Here is a 22,940-nt window from a genome sequence, read left to right on the forward strand (position 1 = left end):
AATGTCCCCCCAAGGTCCCCCTGGCACCCCCTATGTCCCCCCAAGGACCCCCCCAATGTCCCTCCAAGGACTCCCCGAATGTCCCCCACACCTACCCTCCCAATGTCCTCCCAGGGACCCCCAATGTCCCCCCATTGCCCCCTCAAGTGACCCTTGGGGACACCCAGTGACCTCCCCTTCCAGGCCCCTGCAACCCCTTCTGAACCCCCGCTGTGTCCTCAACTGTCCCCTCCCACCCATCCCAGTGTCCCCAAAGCCCCCACGCCCTCTTGGTGACACATGACACGGAGCTCTTCTCTTTATTGCACAGGCAGGGAGGGGAACCCCTGTCCCCAGCGGTGCCACCTCTGCCATCCCTCCAGCAGGGACAAGGCTGGGAGCAGCTGCCAGCGGACAGGGACACCCCAGGGGGGCTGGGGGTGTCCCCAAGGTGTCCATAGAGTGTCCCCAGGGTCACTTCTTGAGGAGCTGTGCCCGGGCCCGGTTGAGCCGCTCTGCCAGGGCCCCATCGGTGCCGGGGGAGCACCGGGACAGCACCAGGCTCATCTCGGCCTCGTTCTTGCGCTCGATGGCCGCCTCGGCCGCCTGCTCCAGGTCCCTGTGACACCAGAGAGCCGTGAGGGGACAGCAGGGGGGGACAGCACGGGGACACGGGGCACCCCCCACCTTCTCATCGCTGTCCCACCGCCCCGGCGGCTCCCGGTGTCCCCAAAGCCTCCTGTGGGTGTCACCCCCCCAAACCCCTGCTGCTGCCCCACAGAGAGTTCCACTGTGTTCCACATCCTGGTGTCCCCACAAGGGTCCCCGGGATGTCCCCTGAGTGTCCCCATGAGGATCCCCTAGATGTCCCCCTGATGGTTCCCTAGATGTCCCCCTGAGGGTCCTCAGGATGTCCCCCCGAGTGTCCTTGGGATGTCCCTGCAAGGGTCCCCTTGATGTCCCCCCCATGAGGGTCCCCTGGATGTCCCCACAAGGGTCCCCAGGATGTCCCCTGAGGATCCCCGGGATGTCCCCTGAGGGTCCCCTGGATGTCCCCACAAGGATCCCCGGGATGTCCCCTGAGGGTCCCCAGGATGTCCCCAGAGGGTCCCCGGGATGTCCCCAGCGCACCCCACGAGGACGAAGGCCTTGACGCGCTGCTCGGGCGGCACGCGCGGCGCGTACTTCTTGGCCTCGTAGCGGTTGTGGTGCTTCACTGCCACCTCCACGAAGGGCTGGGGAGGGAGGAGGAGCAGGGAGAGGTGAGGAAGAGCAGGGAGAGGTGAGGAAGAGCAGGGAGAGGTGGGGAGAGGAGGATGGAGGGGCTGGAGAGGGGAGGAAGAGGATGGGGAGATGGAGAAGGGAGGGCAATGGTGGAAGAGCAGCAATGGGAAGGGAATGGGAGAGATGGAGAAGGGAGGAAGAGGATGGGAGGGTGGGAGAAGGGAGGGAGGAAGAAGCTGGGAATGCAAGGATGGGAAGGCTGGAGAAGGAGGAAGAGGGTGGGAGGGTGGGAGAGTGGAAGAGCTGGAATGGGGAGGAAGAGGATGGGAGGGTTGGAGAGACGAGGAAAAGGATGGTGGAGGTGGAAAGGGGAGGAAGAGGATGGGAGGGCAAGGATGGGAGAGCTGGAGAAGGAGGAAGAGGATGAGAGGGAGAGGATGGGAAGGTTGGAGAGGGAAGAAGATGGGGGGCAGGAGAAGGGAGGAAGAGGATGGAGAGATGGAGCAGGAGGGAAGGAGATGGTAGAGCTGGGGAGGGGAGGAAGAGAATGGGAGAGATGGAGAAGGGAGGAAGAGGATGGAAAGAGATGAAGAGGGGAGGAAGAGGATGGGAGAGCTCAAGAGGGCTGGAAGGGGATGGGAGAACTGGAACAGGGAGGAAGAGGATGGGAAGGAAAGGATGGGACCTCTGGAGAAGGAGAAGAGGGTGGGAGGGTTGGAGAGAGGAAGAAAAGGGTGGGAAGGGCAGGGAGGGGAGGAAGAGGATGGTGGAGCTGGAGAGGGGAGGAAGAGGATGGCAGAGTGGGAATGGGGAGGAAGAGCACAGAAGAACTGGAATGAGGAGGAAGAGGATGGGAAGGCAGGGAGGGGAGGAAGATGCTGTGAGGACAATGAGGGGGTGACTGAGGCAGCCCATGCTCTCACCAGGTACCCAATGGGCGACTTCTTGCTCTTGGAGAACTTCTCCATCTCCTCCCAGTCCCCACGGGTGGCCAGGGCGTTGATCTTCAGCCACCAGTACCTGGCCACAGGGGCACAGGGGGTCAGGGCTGTCCCTGGAGCCCCCCCAGCCCCCCAGGGCCCGTCCCCACCTCTTGTCTGGGATCCTGAAGTCCCGGTAGAGCTGCTCGGCGCGCTTGTGGTGCCCGTCCAGGATGAGGGTGGCCACGGTGTCGTGCAGGGACAGGTCCAGGTAGGGCTTGTCCAGCTCCTCCTGCAGGTGCCGCTGCAGCCGCAGCAGCTTGATCTGCTCCTCCGTGGCCTGGGACACGGGGACAGCTGTGGGGTGGGGTCCCTGGCCCATCCCTGAGTTCCCTTTCCCAGCCCTGAGGTCCCTGGCCCCGCCTCGATGTCCCTGTCCCATCCCTGAGTTCCCTTTCCCAGCCCTGAGGTCCCTGATCCCAGCCTCGATGTCCCTGGCCCAGTCCCAGAGTCCCCATCCCAACCTGAGGTCCCTGTCCCAGCCTCAGTGTCCTCTGTCCCAGCCCGAGTCCCCGTCCCAGCCCTGAGGTCCCTGTCCCAGCCTCAGTGTCCCTGTCCCAGCCCAGAGGTCCCTGTCCCAGACCCACAGTTCCTGGCCCAGCCTTGGTGTCCCTGTCCCAGCCCTGAGGTCCCTGTCCCAGCCCTGGAATCCCTGGCCCAGCCTCGGTGTCCCCATCCCAGCCCCAGGGTCCCCATCCCAGTCCTGAGGTCCCTTCCAGAGCCCTGTCCCACCCCTGTGGTCCCTGTCCCAGCCTCAATGTCCCAATCCCAACCTTGGTGTCCCTGTCCCAGCCTCAGGGTCCCTGTCCCAGTTCCAGGGTCCCCATTCCAGCTTTGGTGTCCCTGTACCAGCCTCAGTGTTCCCATTCCAGCCATGCCCCCAGACAGGCAGCCCCCCAGCCCTGTCCCCAGGGCAGGCACAGGTGACCTTGTCCCTGGTGTCCCTGGTGGCACCTGGGCACTCTCACCTTGGCAGCGAAGTCATTCTTGGCCTTGTAGAACTCATCCAGGGCGTTCTGCAGGGCGGCCACGCGGCCCTCGATCCGCTGGGAGTGGCACAGGGATGGCACAGGGACACGGCACGGACACGGGGACATGGCACGGACATGGGGACACGGCACAGACACGTCATTCCCTGAGTGGGATCCTGGGATAGATCCTGACCCCCTGGGCAGGATCCCAAACCTGGCACGGGTGGCATGGGATGGGCACGGTCCCCTACAGCCCTGGGGTGCAAACTGGCAAGTCCCCATTCCCACACCCAGAGCCCCATTCCCCCATCCCAATCCCTGCCATTCCCCCACCCCAAATCCCTCAATTCCCAGATCCATCCCAATCCCACAATTCCCAGATCCATCCCAATCCCTGCCATTCCCCATCCCAATCCCACAATTCCCCCATCCCAATCCAGCAATTCCCTCACCCTACACCCCGCTGACCCTCTGGCAGTAGCCCCACAGCATGTGCAGGTTGCCCAGATCCTGGTGACCCCCTGAGCAACCCCAAAACCCCCTGAGCATCCCCAAAACCCCCCAAAACCCCACATTCCACATCCCAATCTGCAATTCCCCCATCCCAAACCCCAGCCCCCAGCCCCGCTGACCCTCTGGCAGTAGCCCCCCAGCACGTGCAGGTTGCCCAGATCCTGGTGACCCCCTGAGCACCTCCAAAACTCCCTGAGCCCCCCCAAAACCCCACATTCCCACACCCAGATCCCCCATTTCCCCATCCCAAATCCCTCAATTCCCTCCATCCCAATCCCACAATTCCCCCACCCCAAATCCTGCAATTCCCCCACCCCACACCCCGCTGACCCTCTGGCAGTAGCCCCCCAGCACGTGCAGGTTGCCCAGATCCTGGTGACCCCCTGAGCAACCCCAAAACCCCCTGAGCACCCCCTAAGCCCCACATTCCCCAACCCAATCCCACAATTCCCCCATCCCACACCCCAAATCCCACAAACCCCAGACCCCACACCCCACTGATCCTCTGGCAGTAGCCCATCATGTACAGGTTGCCCAGCTCCTGATAACCCCCTGAGCCCCCCCAAAACCCCCTAAAACTCCACATTCCCCATCCCAATCCCACAATTCCCCCATCCCAAATCCCAAACCCCAGACCCCAGACCCCGCTGACCCTCTGGCAGTAGCCCCCCAGCACGTGCAGGTTGCCCAGCTCCTGGTGGTTGTCGTCCTGGTTGTACAAATCCTTCAGCGTCTCCCGCTCCTGGTGCCGGCAGAACTGGGGGGGACGGGACATTTGGGGTCACCTTTGGGGTCAGGGGGACACTTGTGGGGTTTGGGGTCACCTCTGGGGTCAGGGGGACACTTGTGGGGTTTGGGGTCACCTCTGGGGTCAGGGGGACACCTCTGGGGATTTGGGACAGCTGCTGCTGCAAAGCTCCTCAGGGTGGCTCAGGGGTTTTGGGGTGGGGGTCGCTCACGGGGGAGGGTGTCGGGGGTTCTGGGGGGTTCAGGGGGTTTTTGGGGTCACTCAGGAGTTTTTGGGGTCACTCAGGATGGTTTTGGGGTCACTCAGGAGTTTTTGGGGTGCTCAGGGGTTTTTGGGGTCACTCAGGGGTTTTTGGGGTCACGCAGGGTGGTTTTGGGGTGCTCAGGGTTTTTTGGGGTCACTCAGGGTGGTTTTGGGGCGCTCAGAGGGTTTTTGGGGTCACTCAGGGTGGTTTTGGGGTCACGCAGGAGTTTTTGGGGTGCTCAGGGGTTTTTGGGGTCACTCAGGGTGGTTTTGGGGTCACGCAGGGTGTTTTTGGGGCGCTCAGGGGGTTTTTGGGGTCACTCAGGGTGTTTTTGGGGCACTCAGAGGGATTTTGGGGTCACTCAGGGTGGTTTTGGGGGCACTCAGGGTGGTTTTGGGGTCACTCAGGGTGGTTTTTGGGGTGCTCACCTGGCGGTACAGGCTCAGGGCCACGGGCTGGTTCTGCAGGGTCATGAAGAAGGAGCCTCGGTTGAGCTCGTTCTTGAGGTGCAGCACCACCGTGTACACTGCGGGGACAGGGACAGGGGACAGGGGACAGAAGGGTTTAGTTTGGGGTTTTTCCTGCACCTCCCAATCCCCTCTGTGCCCCCCGGTCCTCCACGTGCTCCCCCAGACCCCAAAATGTTCCCAAGAGGCTCCCCAAGACCCCAAAATGCCCCCAAAGGGCTCTCCCAGACCCCAAAATGGTCCCAAGGGACTCCCCAAATACCCCAAAATGGTCCCAAGAGACTCCTCAAAGGCCCCAAAATGGTCCCAAAAGGCTCCCCCAGACCCCAAAATGGTCAAAAGGGGCTCCCCCAGACCCCAAAACGGTCCCAAGTGGCTCCCCCAGATCCCAAAACGATCCCAAAAGGCTCCCCCAGACCCCGAAAATGGTCAAAAGGGGCTCCCCCAGACCCCAAAACGGTCCCAAGAGGCTCCCCCAGATCCCAAAATGGTCCCAAAAGGCTCCCCCAGACCCCAAAATGGTCAAAAGGGGCTCCCCCAGATCCCAATACACCCCAAAAGGCTCCCCCAGACCCCAACCCCACCCTGTCCCCTCACCCAGGTCGGTGTCCCCGCTCTCGATGGCCTTGCCCAGGGCCAGTTTGCTCCGTTTCATCTTCAGCAGCAGCGGCACCTGCTCCCCGCTCCGGGGCTCGTACTCCAGCAGCTGGGCAGGGGACAGCGGTGTGTGTCACCCGGGGGTGGCAGTGCCAGCCCCGTGTCCCCTCCCCGGGCCACCAGCCCACCTTGATGGCCAGCTCGGCGCGGCCGCAGTCGTAGGCGCGCGTGGCGATGTCCGAGTAGGAGATGCCCGCCGTGTCCCCGAGCTTCTGGTTGATGGCCTGGGCCACCTCCTCGTCTGACTTGTCCTTCTGCTGCACCTGTGGGGACAGCGAGGAGCGTCCCCGGGTGTCCCCAAGGCGGGGTCGGGGGTGTCCCCGGGGTGTCCCCTCACCTTGTAGCAGGCCCAGTGCGCCAGGATGCGGCTGACGCCCTGCATCTCCGGCAGGCGCAGGAACTCGCAGATGCGGATGGCCAGAGGGTACAGGCGGCGCAGGACCAGCCTGGGGACACGGGGACAGGGACATCAGGGGGACACGGGACACCAGGGGGACATGGCGGGGAAAGGGGGACACCAGGGAGACAGTGGGCATGGAGAGGTCAGGGGACATGGGGGGACAGGGCACACACGAGGGGTTGGGGGACATGGAGGGGACAGGAGGACAGAGGGGGACAGGGGACATGGGGGGACATGGGGACATAGAGGGGTCAGAGGGCATGGGGGGGACAGGGGACATGGAGGGGAGACAGAATACCAGGGGGACAGAGGACATGGAGTGGTCAGGGGACATGGAGGGATCAGGGGGCATGGGGGGACAGGGGACAACAGGGGGGGTCAGGGGGGACACCAAGGGGGACAGGGGACACCAGGGGGGACAGGAGACACAGGGGGGTCGGGGGACACAGAGGACAAGGAACATGGTGGGAACAGGGGGGGCCCAGGGGAGTCAGGGGGACACACGAGGGGTCAAGGGGATACACTGGGGGACAGGGGACACATGAGGGGTTGGGGGACATGGAGGAGACAGGAGGACATGAAAGGGACAGGGGACACTGGGGGGACAGGGGGAACAGGGGGACATGGAGGGGAGAGGGGGACACATGAGGGGTCAAGGGGACACCACGTGCAACAAGGGACACAGCGGGACAGAGGACATGGAGGGGTCAGGGGGATACAGGGGCTCAGAGGGACACCAGGGGTGTCAGGGGACATGGAGGGGACAGGGGACACCACAGAGGACAGCGGGCATGGAGAGGTCAGGGGACATGGAGAGGTGAGGGGGAAATGGGGGGACAGGGGACAACAGGGGGGACAGGGGACATAGAGGGGTCGGGGGACACATGAGGGGTCAGGGGACATGGAGGGGACAGAGAGACATATGAGGGACAAAGAGGACACATTGGGGGTCAGGGGGATACAGGGGGGACAGGGGACACCAGGGGGGTCAGGGGGACACATGAGGGGTCAGGGGACACAGGGGGATCAGGGGACATGGGTGGACAGGGGGACATGGAGGGGACAGGAGACACCAGGGGGGTCAGGGGGACACACGGGGCGGGGCACAGGGAATTGAGGAGTCGGGTTGGGTTTGGGAGGTCCCCAAGTGCTGGGAGCTGCTCAGCCCCTGGGTATGGGAATGGGATGGGGACATTGGGATGGGGAGTTTGGGATAGACTGGAAAGATGGGAACCTTGGAATGGGGAATGTGGGACGGGGATTTTGGGATATGCAAGGTGGGATGAGGATATTAGGATGGGCACTGTGGCACGGAGAATTTGGGCTGGGAACCAGGGGAAGGCTCGGGATGCTCCCGGGGCTCCCACCTGTCCAGCAGCACCTCGATGGTGAGCTGTTTGTATCTGCAGGGACAGTCAAGGCACATTTGGGATCACGGCTGCCCCGGGAGGCCCTGACCCCACTGCAGGCAGAGGATACTGGGTGAAGGTGAGCGGGATCCCGATCTGGTAGTCCCGGATGGCGTTGAGGACCCGCAGGTCCTGGCACATGCGCACGAACCCCTCCGGGGGGAACTTATCCAGGAAACACTTCCCGAAGGAAGCTGCCTGTGGGATCAGGGGGGGAAAATCAGGGAAAATCCTTCAGCTTCACGCTCCCTCCTCCTCCTCCTGCTGCTGGCTCACCCTCAGCAGGGATTTCTGGGTGTCGGGCTCGTGCTCGTAGCCCGCGGCCTCGATGCACTGGCCCACGGCCTCGGGGAGCAGCTGCTGCTCCCGGATCTCCCGCAGGTACTCGTCGGCCTTCTGGCTCTCCTTCTGCAGGGAAAGGGGAATGGGAACCCCTGGGACACAGATCCCTTGGGATCCCAGCCGGGGGGGCTCTCTGGGAAGGGGATGTACCTCGTACTCCTTCTGTGCCTCCAGCAGCAGAGCGCCCGGAGCCATGGAGGCGATGCGGAAAATCTCCTGGCTGGCCTCTGCAGGGATGGGGACAAAACGGGGATGGGGGGCTGCTCCAGCCTGGGGGTGGCACCTGGTCCCACTGCCAGGACCTGGCAGCACCCTACAGCTTCCATGATCTCCTTCCACAACCCCTTCCAGCACCGGGATCGTGGAATGGGTTGGGTGGGAAGGGACATTAAATCCCAACAATTCCATCCCATCCATGGGCAGGGACACCTCCCACCATCCCGGGTGGATCTAAGTTCATCCAGCCTGGCCTTGGGCACTGCCAGGGATCCAGGGGCAGCCACAGCAAATCTGGGAATTCCAGCCCAGCCAGCAATTCCTTGCCAAGATCCCAGCCCAATCTCCCCTTTCCCAGTGGCAGCCATTCCCTGGCTCCTGTCCCTCTGTCCCTTGTCCCCAGTCCCTCTCCAGCTCTCCTGGAGCCCCTCCAGGGACTCTGAGGATTCCCTGGAGTTTTCCCTTCTCCAGGTGAACATTCCCAGCTCTCCCAGCCTGGCTCCAGAATCCCAGACTGGTTTGGGTGGGAAGGGACCTTAAATCCCACCCAGCCCCACCAGGGACACCTCCCACCATCCCAGGGTGCTCCAAGCCCCAATGTCCAACCTGCCCTGGGACCCTCCCAGGGATGGAGCATCCACAGCTCCTCTGGGAATTCCTGTGCCAGGTTCCCCCATCCCAGGGCCCCAGGAGGGCAGGGAACTCACCTGGGATCTCGTGCAGGAACTCGTGGGAGCTGCGGGACAGGATCCTGACCCCGTCCAGCTCGGGCACCAGGTAGGAATCCTCATCCAGGACAAAGCTGGGCTCCTGCTAAGGCTGGCCTTGGACACGGCTCAGGGCCACCCCGGCACTGCCGGGACAGCGCGGAGAGACGGGAATGCCACGGGATGGGGCAGGACCTGGGAACATCCCATGGGATGGGGAAAGGACCTGGGAACATCCCATGGGATGGGGAAAGGACCTGGGAACATCCCATGGGACAGAGAATGACCTGAGAGCCAGAGTGGGGTTGGGAACATCCCATGGGATGGGGAAGGACCTGGGAGACACTGTGGGGGTTGTGAACATTCCTGGGACAAGGGAAGGACCTGGGAACATCCCTCGGGACAGAAGAATGACCTGGGAGCATCCCATGGGACAGAAAAGGACCTGGGAACATCTCATGGGATGGAGGAAGGACTTGGGAGTGTCCCATGAGACAGGGGAACAACCTGGGAGCCATGTGGGGTTTGGGAACATCCCATGGGACAGAGAAGGACTTGGGAGCCACTGTGGGGGTTGGGAGCATCACCTGGGACAAGGGAAGGACCTGGGAACATCCCATGGGAGAGAAAAGGATCTGGGAACATCCCATGGGACAAGGGAAGGACCTGAGAACATCCTTAGGGACAGGGGAAGGATCTGGGAGCCAGACTGGGACTGGGAACATCCCATGGGACAAAGAAGGACTTGGGAGCCACTGTGGGGGTTGGGAGCATCACCTGGGACAAGGGCAGGACCTGGGAACATCCCATGGGAGAGAAAAGGACCCGTGAGCACCCCCTGGGACAAGGGCAGGACCTGGGAACACCCCTGGTGACGGGGCACCAAGGGGACGCGCAGGGGCAGCAGCGTGGCTGCCAGGGGAGGTGGCAGCGGCCCGCGGAGTGTCCCTGTCCCCAAAGGATACCGGATGCTCTCCGAGGAGTTGCCCACCACCATCAGCTGCCGCTCCCAGGCCAGCACCACGGCTCGCTGCCGGCTGCGGGGCCGCGTGCACCTGCGGGAGGGAGCCCAGCCCTGAGCCCAGCCCGGGGCACCCCGAGCGCAGCAGGGACACCCGAGGGTCCCGCGGGGCTGGGGCTGCCAGGGGGCACGGACACGGACAGGGACAGGGACGGGGACGGGGATGGGGACGGGGACGGGGACATGGACGGGGACACGGACGGGGACAGGGACAGGGACAGGGACAGGGACAGGGACAGGGACAGGGACACGGACAGGGACGGGGACACGGACAGGGACACGGACAGGGACACGGACGGGGACACGGACGGGGACGGGGACAGGGACAGGGACACGGACGGGGACACGGACGGGGACGGGGACGGGGACGGGGACACGGACAGGGACGGGGACACGGACAGGGACGGGGACAGGGACACGGACAGGGACGGGGACACGGACAGGGACGGGGACAGGGACACGGACAGGGACACGGACAGGGACGGGGACGGGGACACGGACAGGGACGGGGACGGGGACAGGGACGGGGACGGGGACACGGACAGGGACGGGGACACGGACAGGGACAGGGACGGGGACGTGGACAGGGACACGGACAGGGACACGGACAGGGACGGGGACGGGGACAGGGACACGGACAGGGACACGGACAGGGACAGGGACGGGGACGGGGACACGGACGGGGACGGGGACACGGACGGGGACACGGACGGGGACGGGGACACGGACGGGGACACGGACAGGGACGGGGACGGGGACACGGACGGGGACGGGGACATGGACAGGGACAGCGACAGGGACAGGGATATGGACGGGGACACGGACAGGGACAGGGACAGGGACAGGGACAGGGACAGGGACAGGGACAGGGACAGCTGGCTCACCAAACCATCTGCTTGGGCGGGGATCGGATGCCGGTGTTGAACTCGCAGAACTTTTCCTGTGGGAGAGGAGAGAGGTCAGGGACACACCTGGGAATGGGAACTGGGAATGGGGGAACTGGGAATGGGGGAACTGGGAATGGGGGAACTGGGAATGGGGGGGAACTGGGAATGGGGGGGAACTGGGAATGGGGGAGAACTGGGAATGGGGGGGAACTGGGAATGGAGGAACTGGGAATGGGGAATTGGGAGGGGGAACTGGGAATGGGGGGAACTGGGAATGGGGGGAACTGGGAATGGGGGGAACTGGGAATGGGGGGGACTGGGAATGTGAACTGGGAATGTGGGGGACTGGCAATGGGGACTGGGAATGGGGACTGGGTGTTGGGCCACCAGAGGGTCCCACAGGAACTTCCAGATCCAGCTCTGGAGGCAACCAGGGCTCCAAGCAAGATGAGAAAAACATTCCTGCAGCTCCTGGCTGGTGGTGAAAGGAAAAGGGCTGGATTTGGGATTTGGGATTGTGGGGACAGGAGCAGCACGAGCCCCAGGGCTCTGCCAGGACTGGGGGTGCTTTGAGCCCCCAGCACCCACAAACATTTTCAGGGCACAAAAACACAACTCAGACAATGCCAGTAACCCACAGCAACCTTTGGGAGAAATTAATTGGATTAAGCAAATTTTAGGGATTATTAATGAAGAGCTTGAAGCATTTTTTGGCTTCTTAGGAGTGATTTTAAATCTCCTGGGACATTTACACCTGGGGTTCAAAAAAGCCTGGAAAATGTTGAAGTTCTCCAGCAAAGACAAGAAAATTGTTGGGCAGTGTCCCTGCCCTTTGCTCCTGCAGGGCTGGGAGAAAGCAGGCAACTGTAAAAAACATCTAAGTGTAAAAAATATAGCATTGGAAAAAACATGGAATTGTAAAAATAGACACAATTGTAAAAAAATCCAACTGTAAAAAACATCCTAGTGTAAAAAATATAACATTGGAAAAAACACGGAATTGTAAAAATAGATACAATTGTAAAAAAATCCAACTGTAAAACATACAAGTGTAAAAAATATAGCATTGAAAAAACCACAGAATTGTAAAAATAGACACAATTGTAAAAAAATCCAATGGTAAAAAACATCCAATGGTAAAAACAGATACAATTGTAAAAAAACCACACAATTACAAAAAATATAGAATTGTAAAAAATATGCAATTGTAAAAACCATCCATTTGTAAAAGAAAATCCAACTGTAAAAATTACACAATTGTAAAAATTACACAATTGTAAAAATTACACAATTGTAAAAACCATCCAATTATAAAAACCACACCATTTCATGTTTCAACAGGACCCTTCCAAACAAGATCCTTTGCTGATAACAGAGTGGATTTTTTGCCTTACAGATCTCCAAACCCAATCTTTGCAATGCTAGAAATGACAGCTCCAATCATAATCACAGCCAGATCAAGATTATTGTCAATTATCAATTGATTAGTGTCAGTAGGATTATTACCAATGGCAGGCAAAGATTTTTAATTATTATTACTACCACTGGCAGACAAAGGGGTTTTTTATTATTATCAAAGACAGGCTATTATTATTATTATTATTATTATTATTATTATTATTACTTCTACTACTACTATCAAAGGTAGGAAAACATCTTTTTATTGCTTTTATCAATGGCAGGCAAAGATTCATTTGGTTTTTTATTATTACTACCAATGGCAGGCAAAGATATTTGATTAGTATTACTATTATTATCAATGGCAGGCAAAGATTTTATTTTTTTATTATCATCAATGGCAGGCAGAGATTTTAAATTATTATTATTATTATTATTATTATTATTATTGGCAGGCTATTATTATTATTGTTGTTGTTGTTGTTGTTATTACCAATAGCAGGAAAAGATTTTTTTTTTCATTATTATCAATGGCAGGAATATATTTTTTATTATTATTATCAATGGTAGGCAAAGGCTTATTTTTATTTAATTATCAGTGACAGGCAAAGATTTATTATTATTATTATTATCATTATTATTATCATCATCATCATCGATGGCAGGCAAAGACTTTATTATTATTATTATCAATGTCAGGCAAAGATTTTTTTTTAATTATCAATGGCAGGCAAAGATTTTTATTTTTTAATTATTATTATCAATGGCAGGCAAAGATTTTTTTTTATTATTCCTTATTATCAAAGGCAAGAAAAGATTTTTTTATTATTATTACTAACGGTAGACAAAGACTTTTTTAAAATTATTATCAACGGCAGGCAAAATTTTTTTTATTATTATTATTATCAATGGCAGGCAAAGATTTATTTTTTTATACTATTATTATCAATGGCAGGCAAAGATTTTTATTTTTTAAATTATTATTATCAATGGCAGGCAAAGATTTTTTTTATTACTATTATCAATGGCAGGCAAAGATTAATTTGGGTTTTTTAAATTATTATCAATGGCAGGCAAAGTTTTTTAAATTATTATCATTATTATCAATGGCAGGCTAAGTTTTTTTTTTTTAATGATTTTCAGTGGCAGGCTAAGATTTTTTTTCACTATTATTATCAATGGCAGGAAAACATTTTTTTTATTACTTTTATTAACAACAGGTAAAGATTTAATTTTTTATTATTATTATTATCAATGGCAGGCAAAGATTTTTCTATTATTTCTTATTATCAAAGGCAAGAAAAGATTTTTTTATTATTATCACTAATGGTAGACAAAGACTTTTTTTTAATTATTATCAACTTCAGGCAATTTTTTTTTTATTATTATTATTATTATCAATGGCAGGCAAAGATTTTTTTTTATATTATTATTATCAATGGCAGGCAAAGATTTTTTTTGTTACTATTATCAATGGCAAGCAAAGATTAATTTGGGTTTTTTTAATTATTATCAATGGCAGGCAAAGATTTTTTAAAATTATCAATGGCAGGCAAAGATTTTTATTTTTTAAATTATTATTATCAATGGCAGGCAAAGATTTTTTTTATTACTATTATCAATGGCAGGCAAAGATTAATTTGGGTTTTTTAAATTATTATCAATGGCAGGCAAAGATTTTTAAAATTATTATTATTATTATCAATGGCAGGCTAAGTTTTTTTTTTTTAAATGATTTTCAGTGGCAGGCTAAGATTTTTTTTCACTATTATTATCAATGGCAGGAAAACATTTTTTTTATTACTTTTATTAACAACAGGTAAAGATTTAATTTTTTATTATTATTATTATCAATGGCAGGCAAAGATTTTTAATTTTAAAATTATTATTAACAATGGTAGGCAAAGATTATTATTATTATTATTATTATTATTATTATTATTATTATTATTATTATTATTATCAATGGCAGGCTAAGTTTGGGGTTTTTCAATTATTATCAGTGGCAGGCTAAGATTGTTTTTCATTATTATTATCAATGGAAAACATTTTTTAATTACTTTTATTAACGACAGACAACGATTTATTTATTTTAATTATTATTACCACTGTCAGGCAATTTTATTTTTTTTTTAAACAATTCTGAGTGCCAGGCAGGGCTGTGCAGGTGCTGTCCCTGCCTGCAGGAAGGGCTGCTCTCACCTTGAGCGAGGCCGGGCCCATCCAGACGGAGCCGCAGTCGGAGAAGAGCGCCAGGTGCCGCTGGGTGAAGGACACGGCCGCGCGCAGGAACGGCCCCGCCGAGGGGCTCAGCCCGGGGGGCGTCTGCGGGGACACGGGGACACCAACGGGACACCCACGGGCTCAGAGGGACAGCCAGGGGCTCAGCCCGGGGGGCGTCTGCGGGGACACGGGGACACCAACGGGACACCCACGGGCTCAGAGGGACAGCCAGGGGCTCAGCCCGGGGGGCGTCTGCGGGGACACGGGGACACCAACGGGACACCCACGGGCTCAGAGGGACAGCCAGGGGCTCAGCCCGGGGGGCGTCTGCGGGGACACGGGGACACCAACGGGACACCCACGGGCTCAGAGGGACAGCCAGGGGCTCAGCCCGGGGGGCGTCTGCGGGGACACGGGGACACCAACGGGACACCCACGGGCTCAGAGGGACAGCCGAGGGGCTCAGCCCGGGGGGCGTCTGCGGGGACAGGGGGACACCAACGGGGACACCCATGGGCTCAGAGGGACAGCGAGGGGTGTGGGCAGGGCAGAGGGGCACTGCTGGAGTGACCCCTGAGGGGTGGGGTCAGGGCAGGGGGGTCACCAGGGGACACCAATGGGGACCTCGGAGTGACCCCTGAGGGGTGGGGTTAGGACAGAGGGGTCACCAGGGGACACCAATGGGGATCTTGGAGTGACCCCTGAGGGGTGGGGTCAGGACAGGGGGGGTCACCAGGGGACATCAATGGGGGCTCAGAGTGACCCCTGAGGGGTCAGGACAGGGGGGTCACCAACGGGACACCCATGGGCTCACAGTGACAGCGAGGGGTGTGGGCAGGGCAGGGGGTCAACACTGGAGTGACCCCTGAGGGGCGTGGTCAGGACAGGGGGGTCACCAAGGGACACCAATGGGGACCTTGGAGTGACCCCTGAGTGGTGGGGTTAGGACAGGGGGGTCACCAGGGGACACCAACGGGGGTCAGAGTGACACCACGTGGTGTGGTCAGGACAGGGGGGACACCAATGTGGGCCTCGGAGTGACCCCTGAGTGGCACAGTCAGGACAGGGGCGTCACCACTGGAGTGACCCCTGAGTGGCACAGTCAGGATGGGGGGGTCACCAGGGGACACCAGCGGGGGCTCAGAGTGACCCCAAGTGACATGGTCAGGACAGGGGGTCACCAATGAGGACTATGGAGTGACCCCCAAGTGGTGTGGTCAGGACAGGGGGGTCACCACTGGAGTGACCCCTGAGTGGTGGGGTTAGGACAGGGGGGTCACCAGGGGACACCAGCGGGGGCTCAGAGTGACCCCAGTTGGTGTGGTCAGGACAGGGGGGTCACCAACAGGGGCCTTGGAGGCATCTGGGATGGGAAAGGATCTGGGAGCATCCCAGGGGACAGGGGAAGGAGCTGGGAACACCCCAAGGGACAGTGGGGACAGCGGGGACAGCGCAGGCCCATCCCAAATTCCCAAAGTGCCTCACCAGCACGGAGCAGGAGGTGTTGTCCAGCAGGAAGAGCTCCTGTCCCATGGCCAGCAGCACCATGGTCACCCTGTCCTGGGCCAGCACGGTCCAGCACGGCGGGGGCTTCTGCAGCCCTGAGGGGACAGCGTGACACCCCTGGGACACGGGGACACAGGGACTGAGGGGACAGGGAGGGACAGACAGAGGGGGATGGGGACAGCGGGCAATGAGGCATGATGGGACAAGGAGAGGACACATGGAACAAAGTGGGGACAGGGGTGGACAATGGAGACAGAGAAGGACAGAGGGGGACAGGAGGGACAGTGGGGACAGAACAGAGGGGCATGTGGGACAGAGGGACAGCGGGGATTGGGGACAGAGAAACAAGGACAAGGGGATGGGGGGGACAGAGGGGACAGAGAAACAGAAGGGGAACAGGGAATACAGAGGGGACAGCGAGGGACATGGGGACACCCACCAGGGACCTCGGGCAGGCGGCGCAGCTTGAGGTCGTCGATGTTGGTGGCGAGGGAGAAGCGCAGCGCTCCCGTCAGGATGGCCACGCCCGTCCCGAACTCGGTGTGGAAAACCTGCGCCTCCAGCACGTGGTTCTGCAGCACCTCCTGCAGGGCACGGCGGGGAGGGGACGCTGGGGACACCGGGGACACTGGGGACACCGGGGCTCGGCTGACGCAGGCAGTGAGGAGGGGAATGTTCTGCACTCCGGGGTGGATTCCAGCTCCTTCCCGAGGGATGGGACAGCCCCTGGCTCCCCGTGGTTCTGCATCCCCCAAACCCCACCCAGGGCATCTCACAAGGGGCAGAATGAGGGGGAAATGGCAAAGATGAGATTGGGGTGGGATTTTGGGAAGGAATTCCTGACTTGAGGGTGAGGAAGGGCTGGGGTGGAATTCCCAGAGAAGCTGTGGCTGCTCCTGGATCCCTGGAAGTGTCCAAGGCCAGGCTGGATGGGGCTTGGAGCACCCTGGGATGGTGGAAGGTGTCCCTGCCCAGGGCAGGGGTGGAATGGGATGGGCTGTGAGGTCCCTTCCCACCTGCCCCATCCCAAACCCATCCCAAACCCATCCCAAACCCATCCCAAACCCCGTTCCCTCACGTTTCCCATGCTGAAGTGCCGCTTGAACTCGCAGAACAGGTTGTAGACCAGGACAGTCCCATCCTCCTGGATGCACAGCAGGTCCTCCCCCGCTGTCCAGCCCAGGTGCACCAGCTGGCCGCTCTTCCACTGGGAATGGCACGGGAAGGGTCAGCCCCGAGCCAGGGATGGCCCTCCAGGGACACACCTGGCGTGCCTGAGGTCTGACAGCTTGTCCAGAGCTTGGACACCTCACCCAGAGGTCTGACCTCTCATCCAAAGGTCCAACACTCCATCCACACGTCCAACACCTCATTCAAAAGTCCAAAACCTCGTCCAGAGAACTGACACCTCATCCAGAGATCCAGCACCCCACCTGGAGGTCCAGCACCTCATCCAGAGCTCCAGCACCTCATCCAGAGCTCCAGCACCTCATCCAGAGCTCCAACACCCCACCTGGAGGTCCAGCACCTCATCCAGAGCTCCAGCACCCCACCTGCCCTGGCTCTGCAGGTCCCTGAAGTCCTGGCACTGTCCCTCCACTGCCCCATGTCCCCCTCAGCCCCAGGCAGGGGGGAAGGAGGATGTTCCGGTGGCTCCAGTCCTCATCCCACCCTCATCCCTGGGCAGCAGGGAGAGGATTCTCCTACTCCAAATTCCATTCCACTTTCTTCTTCCATCCCTCATCAGCAGGGAGAGGATTCTCCTGCTCCAAACCCATCCCATCCCATCCCAGGGCAGCTGTCTCCCCCTTGTTCCCACACCCCTGTCCCCAACCCCAGGGTGTCTGTCTGTCTGTCCCCCCTGGCTCACCGGGACACTGGCCAGGAGCAGCCCCGAGGCCGAGTAGATCTCCAGGAGCGGGCGGGCACTGGGGGTCTTGTCCCGCCGGGAATTCCTCAGCAGAGCTGGGACAAGGAGGGGACAGTCCCTGAGCCATGGGGGGCACAGCCCCGGCTCGGGGAGGGGGGCTCGGGGGGCTGCACCCACCTATGGGACCCCCATATGGGGCAGCTGCCACCACGCAGTCACGGAGATCCTCCCGCAGCCCCCATTCCATGGAGTAGAGCTCCAGCTTCCTGCCGGGACACAGGGGATGGAGGGATGGAGGGAGGGAGGGAGGGAGGGATGGATGGATGGATGGATGGATGGAGGGATGGATGGATGGAGGGAGGGAGGGAGGGAGGGAAGGAGGGAGGGAAGGAGGGAGGGATGGATGGATGGATGGATGGATGGATGGATGGATGGATGGATGGATGGATGGATGGATGGATGGATGGAGGGACATGCAGTGGGGGCAGGGATGGGGAAGACACGGATGGTGCTCACCCCCAAACTGGTCCTGGGACACCTCCAGGAGCCCCAAGATCCATATCCCGGGAACCCCCAGAGACTCCCAAGGATACCCCAGACCAACCCGAGGAGCTGGGGCCACCTTGGGACACCCCAGTGACCCACAGGACCCTCCTCCCAACCAACCCCAAGACCATCCTGGAACCCCTCAACCCCCCTGGGACCCCTCAACCATCCCGGGACCCCCTTCCCAGCCAGCCCCAGGACTCGTGTCCACCAGGGACCCCCTCAACCCCCCGGGACCCCCGTTCTCGCCAGCCCCATGGCTACCCCGGAACCCCGAAGCAGCTCCAGAGGCCACCCCAGCCATATCCGGGACCCCCTTTCCAGCCCTGCCATCCCCATTCCAGCCCTGGCATCCCCCCGAGCCCCCCAAGCACAGCCGGGACCCCCGAGCAGCCCCGGGACCCCCGAGCACCCTCCGGCCGGTGCCGCCGCCGCTGCCCCTCACCGGTAGAAGGTCTCCTCGCCCAGCGGGTTCCAGTTGGCCGTGTAACAATCCATGGTGCGGCCGGGACGGGGGAACAGGGATGGGCCGAGGGGAACCGGGACCGGGACCGGGATCGGGACCCGGCGGTCCCGGCGCTTCCCTCAGCGCGCCACGCCCCGCACGTCGCGCCGTGACGCAGGATAGGGCGCCGCCATCTTGGGTGAGGGCACGGGCATGTGAATGGGGAATCGCCGCCATGTTGAGTGAGGGCAAGGAAAAAAAGGGGAACTGCTGCCATCTTGAGTGAGGGCAGAGAGAACTGGAAACCGCCGCCATCTTGGGTGAGGGCTGTGGGAAAGGGGAACCGCCGCCATCTTGGGTGAAGGCGCAGACTTTGTCCCCCCAGAATTGCCGCCTCTCCCCCCAAAAAAAGATTTCCCCTCTCCCCCAAAATCTTCGTTTTCCCCCAGTGTGTCCCCAGTTCCCCAAGAGGCCTCTTATCTGCAAAGGTGTCGCCCAAGATGTCCCCTGTTGCACGGAGGTGTCCCTCAAGGTATGCCTCCTCCCTCAGAGTGTTTGTTGCCCCCCAAGCTGTCCCTTACCCCCAGGGGATGTCCCCATGCCCCAAGATGTCCCTTGTCACGCACACTGTTCCCAAAGGTCTATCTTTATTTCCTGCTGCTAGAAATCCAGGAAGGGCCATGGAGGTGCCCCCTGTGCCGGGGTGGGGATCGGGGGTGCCATGGCGGTGCTTCAGGTGCCAGGGGTGGAGTGCTGTGGTGGAGTCCCGGAGCTGGGATGCCAGGGCGGTGCCACACGTCCCGGTGTCACGGTGCCAAGGTGGTGCCAGGCTGGGGTGCCCTGGCGGTGCTCTGTGTCCTGGGATCGCGGTGCTGTGCCGGTGCTGCTGTGCCAGAGTTGGGGTCGGAGCGGTGGGGCGGTGTCCCGGGGCCGGGTTTGGGGTGCCATAGCGGTGCCAGGGCTCACGGGCAGCGGCAGTGCCAGGGTTCGGGTGCCACGGCAGTGCCACGGCAACGCCTCATGTCCCGGGCTCACGGTGCCGTGTGTGGGCTGGAGCTGGAGTGCCACGGCAGTGCCAGGTTTGGGGTGCCATGCCACCGGGGCCGTGTCACCGCCTCAGCGCCACCCCGGCCCTACTTCTTGCCATCGCCCAGGTCACAGCGGTAGTGAAACATCTGGAAGTTCAGCAAGGTGCCCAGCAGCGAGGGGTACGAGGCGCCCACCTTGCGGAACCCCTGCCCCTCGTAGAGCCGCTGCGCCACCACCTGCACCACGGAGGTGCTGAGCACCACGGTGCTGTACCCGCGGGCGCGGGCGAACGCCAGCACCTCCCGGCACAGCGTCCGCGCCAGCCCGCGGCCCCGGTGCTCGCGGCTCACCGACAGCCTCTTGAGCTCCAGCTCGCCGCGGCCCGTGGGCACCGCCGCCACCATGCCCGCCAGGGCGCCGGCCTCCTCGGCCACCCAGAAGCGGCAGTCGGGCGGGCGCAGGTACGCGCCGGGCACGTCGCACAGGTCGGTGCCCAGCGCCTCTCGCACGTAGTCGGTGCTGAGCGAGCGCACCAGCACCCAGATCAGCACCAGCGCCAGCGCCACCGCGCCCAGCCCCAGCACCCAGGAGCCCGCGGCCGCCCGCGCCACCACGAAGACGGCCAGCAGCGCCAGGCGCACCCGCGCTGCCCGCAGCACGTGCCGGAAGGCGGCCGGGGTGTGCTCCAGGATGCCGCGGGCGAACAGCGCCCGCACGGCCTCGTAGTCCTGCTCCTGGTACTGCCGGATGCGGAACGACGCCATGGGGGCACCTGGGGGGGCACGGAGAGGGGTTGGGGGGTGCTATAGGGGGAATGGGCAGGGGGAGATGGATCCTGGGGGGTACAGGGGGGGTCAGGGACAGACAGAGTGTCCTGAGGGTCCCTGGGGTGGCACAAGGGCACCACGATGGATGGGGACCCCCCAGGCCCGTCCCTGGGGTGGCACAAGGGATCAGGGCAGTGCTCACCCTCACAGGGACAGCCAGAATGTCCTGAGACCCATCCCTGGGATGGCACAAGGGGTCAGGGCAGTGCTCACCCTCACAGGGACCCCTGGGGTGCCCCCCAGACCCATTCCTGGCCATGGCACAAGGGATCGGGGCAGTGCCATGGATGGGGACCCCCCAGACCCATCCCTGTGGTGGCACAAGGGGTCACAGTAGTGCCCACCTTCACAGAGACCCCCAGTGTGCCCCCAAACCCATCCCTGGTGTGGCACAAGGGGTCAGGGCGGTGCCCACCCTCACAGGGACCCTCGGTGTGCCCCAAGACCCATCCCTGGGGTGGCAGAAGGGGTCAGGGAAGTGCCATGGATGGAGACCCCCCAGGATACCCCCAGATCCCATTTTTGGGGTGGCACATGGGGGGTCACGGCAGTGCCCACCTTCGCAGGGACCCCCAGGATACCCCCGAACACATTTGTGGGATGGCACAGGGAGGTCAGGGCAGTGCCCACCCTCATTGGGACCCTCGGTGTGCCCCCAGACCCATCCCCGGCATGGCACAGGGGGGTCAGGGCAGTGCCAGTGCCGCTCCCACCCAGGGGTGCCCCAAAAACAAGGGGAAAAAAGTGTGGGGGGTCCCTTCCCCTCCCTTGCTGAGCCCTCAGGGGTTCATCCCCCGCCCCAGCTGGGCAGAGGCTTTACCTGGCACACCCGGGGTGGGCAGCAGGGGCACTGGGGGGGCACAGGGGAAGAGCTGCAGGATCTGGGGGTGCCCCACCCTCCCCGGGACACCCGCACTCACCGGGAGCCGCTGCACGAACTGCCCCGGGCAAAGGTGGGCAGGGCGTGAGCACCGTGCTGTGCCCGTGACAGAGCAGGACAAAGGGGCAGAGGGTCCGGGGGGGCACGGGGACAGCGGGGACAGGAGGACGGGAGGAGGCACGGGGACAGCAGGGCAGGAGGGACGGGAGGGGGCACGGGGACAGGAGGGGGCACGGGGACAGCAGGGGGCACGGGGACAGCCCCCCTGTAGGTTTGGGGGTCAGACCCAGGCTGGGCACGGCAAGGGGGTCCCCAAAGTGCCCCAAACCCGGCGCTGCGGGGGGTGCCCGGCCCTAAACTCCCCCTCCCAAAAAATCCCTCCCGGCCGCCCCCCCCACCTGCTGCTCCCGGCGCTGTCGCTCCTCAAACCGGGACCGGCGGCTCTGCGGAACCTCGGGGACAACCGGGGGGTCCCTCAGCGGCCCGAGGGGGGCTCGGTGACCCCCTTAGCACCCCCAGGGGCTTTTTTTGGGGGGGGGTGGTCTTTGTTTGCCGCACCCCCCAGCCCGGCCTGTGCCTGCAAGATGCCGGATGCGTTCAGCCCATCGTTCTGCGGCGCTTAGGGTGGGGGGTCCGGCAGGTTTTGGGGGGGCTCCGGTGGCAGCACCGGGGGGGGACACCCCCGATTGGGGCCGTGCCCAGGCCGGCGGAGGCTCCGGCGGCGCGGCGAGCGCAGGCGCCGAGCGGGAAGCGCTGCCCCTGCCGATGATGCCATAAAGGGATCGCGGAAGGTTGTGGGGTCACGGGGGGGATTTGGGGGAGCGCAGGGCACGGGGGTCCCGGGCAGTGGCGGGGGGACACTGCACGGGACCCCTGTCACCCCCAAATCCCGGCGATGGGGCAGCAATGGATGGCTACGGGGAAGTGGGGTGGGGGTGCAGCCTCTCGCAGAGCGTGGGTCCCCAGGGTCACCCAGTGTCACCCCAGGGGGCGGGGGGGGTCCTCATGGTGATGCTCGCCCCCCCCAGCCCCGTGCTGGAGCCTCCCCGTGGGGTGTCATGGGGGTCCCGGCGGTGTTGGGGACCCCCATGGTGCTGGGGACCCCCAGGGACGGCTCAGCCCAGCGCTGGGGACAGCCCTTCATTTGGGGAGGGGGACACGGGGGCATCAGAGCGCAGCAGGGCACAGCCCCCACCCTGCAGGACCGCAGGGGGGTTAAGGGGGGGTCACCCCAACCCCTTTTTTGTACCCTACAACCCCCCCAGTGCCCTCCCCGGCTTCCGGTGGGATTCGGGGTGCCCCATGCCGCCGCCCCCCATCTCCTGGGGGCTCAGGGGGTGTTGCCTCCGATGGTGGTGCCCGATCCTCCCACCACGACCCCCCCAGACCCCAGACCCCATCCCCGATCGTCTCTCGGTGTCCCCAATGTCCCAACACCCCCCAGTGCCCCC

General features: G+C 60.2%; 2 protein-coding genes across 2 annotated transcripts; both read right to left on the bottom strand.

Moving 5' to 3' along the window:
- Window positions 1-283: 283 nt before the first annotated feature.
- On the bottom strand, window positions 284-18,916 carry VPS16 (VPS16 core subunit of CORVET and HOPS complexes). The gene is made up of 24 exons (XM_059845526.1): window positions 18,754-18,916; window positions 17,940-18,028; window positions 17,763-17,857; window positions 16,971-17,099; window positions 16,332-16,476; window positions 15,872-15,987; window positions 14,366-14,488; window positions 10,763-10,818; window positions 9,823-9,912; window positions 8,858-8,952; window positions 8,085-8,161; window positions 7,869-8,000; window positions 7,663-7,790; window positions 7,551-7,586; window positions 6,121-6,229; window positions 5,912-6,046; window positions 5,724-5,832; window positions 5,088-5,185; window positions 4,320-4,424; window positions 3,152-3,229; window positions 2,294-2,463; window positions 2,127-2,223; window positions 1,111-1,214; window positions 284-598 (listed from the first exon to the last, which is right to left on the bottom strand). The coding sequence occupies exons 1-24, from the start codon at window positions 18,804-18,806 to the stop codon at window positions 454-456; spliced, it is 2,514 nt and encodes an 837-aa protein (XP_059701509.1). The 5' UTR covers window positions 18,807-18,916; the 3' UTR covers window positions 284-453.
- A 467-nt stretch (window positions 18,917-19,383) lies between these two features.
- On the bottom strand, window positions 19,384-22,840 carry NAT8 (N-acetyltransferase 8 (putative)). The gene is made up of 2 exons (XM_059845527.1): window positions 21,888-22,840; window positions 19,384-20,554 (listed from the first exon to the last, which is right to left on the bottom strand). Exon 2 carries the CDS (start codon window positions 20,544-20,546, stop codon window positions 19,887-19,889), a length of 660 nt encoding a protein of 219 aa, XP_059701510.1. The 5' UTR covers window positions 20,547-20,554; window positions 21,888-22,840; the 3' UTR covers window positions 19,384-19,886.
- Window positions 22,841-22,940: the final 100 nt, after the last annotated feature.

Source organism: Haemorhous mexicanus, chromosome 4 (genome assembly GCF_027477595.1).
Source record: "Haemorhous mexicanus isolate bHaeMex1 chromosome 4, bHaeMex1.pri, whole genome shotgun sequence".
In the NCBI taxonomy this organism is placed as follows: domain Eukaryota; kingdom Metazoa; phylum Chordata; class Aves; order Passeriformes; family Fringillidae; genus Haemorhous; species Haemorhous mexicanus.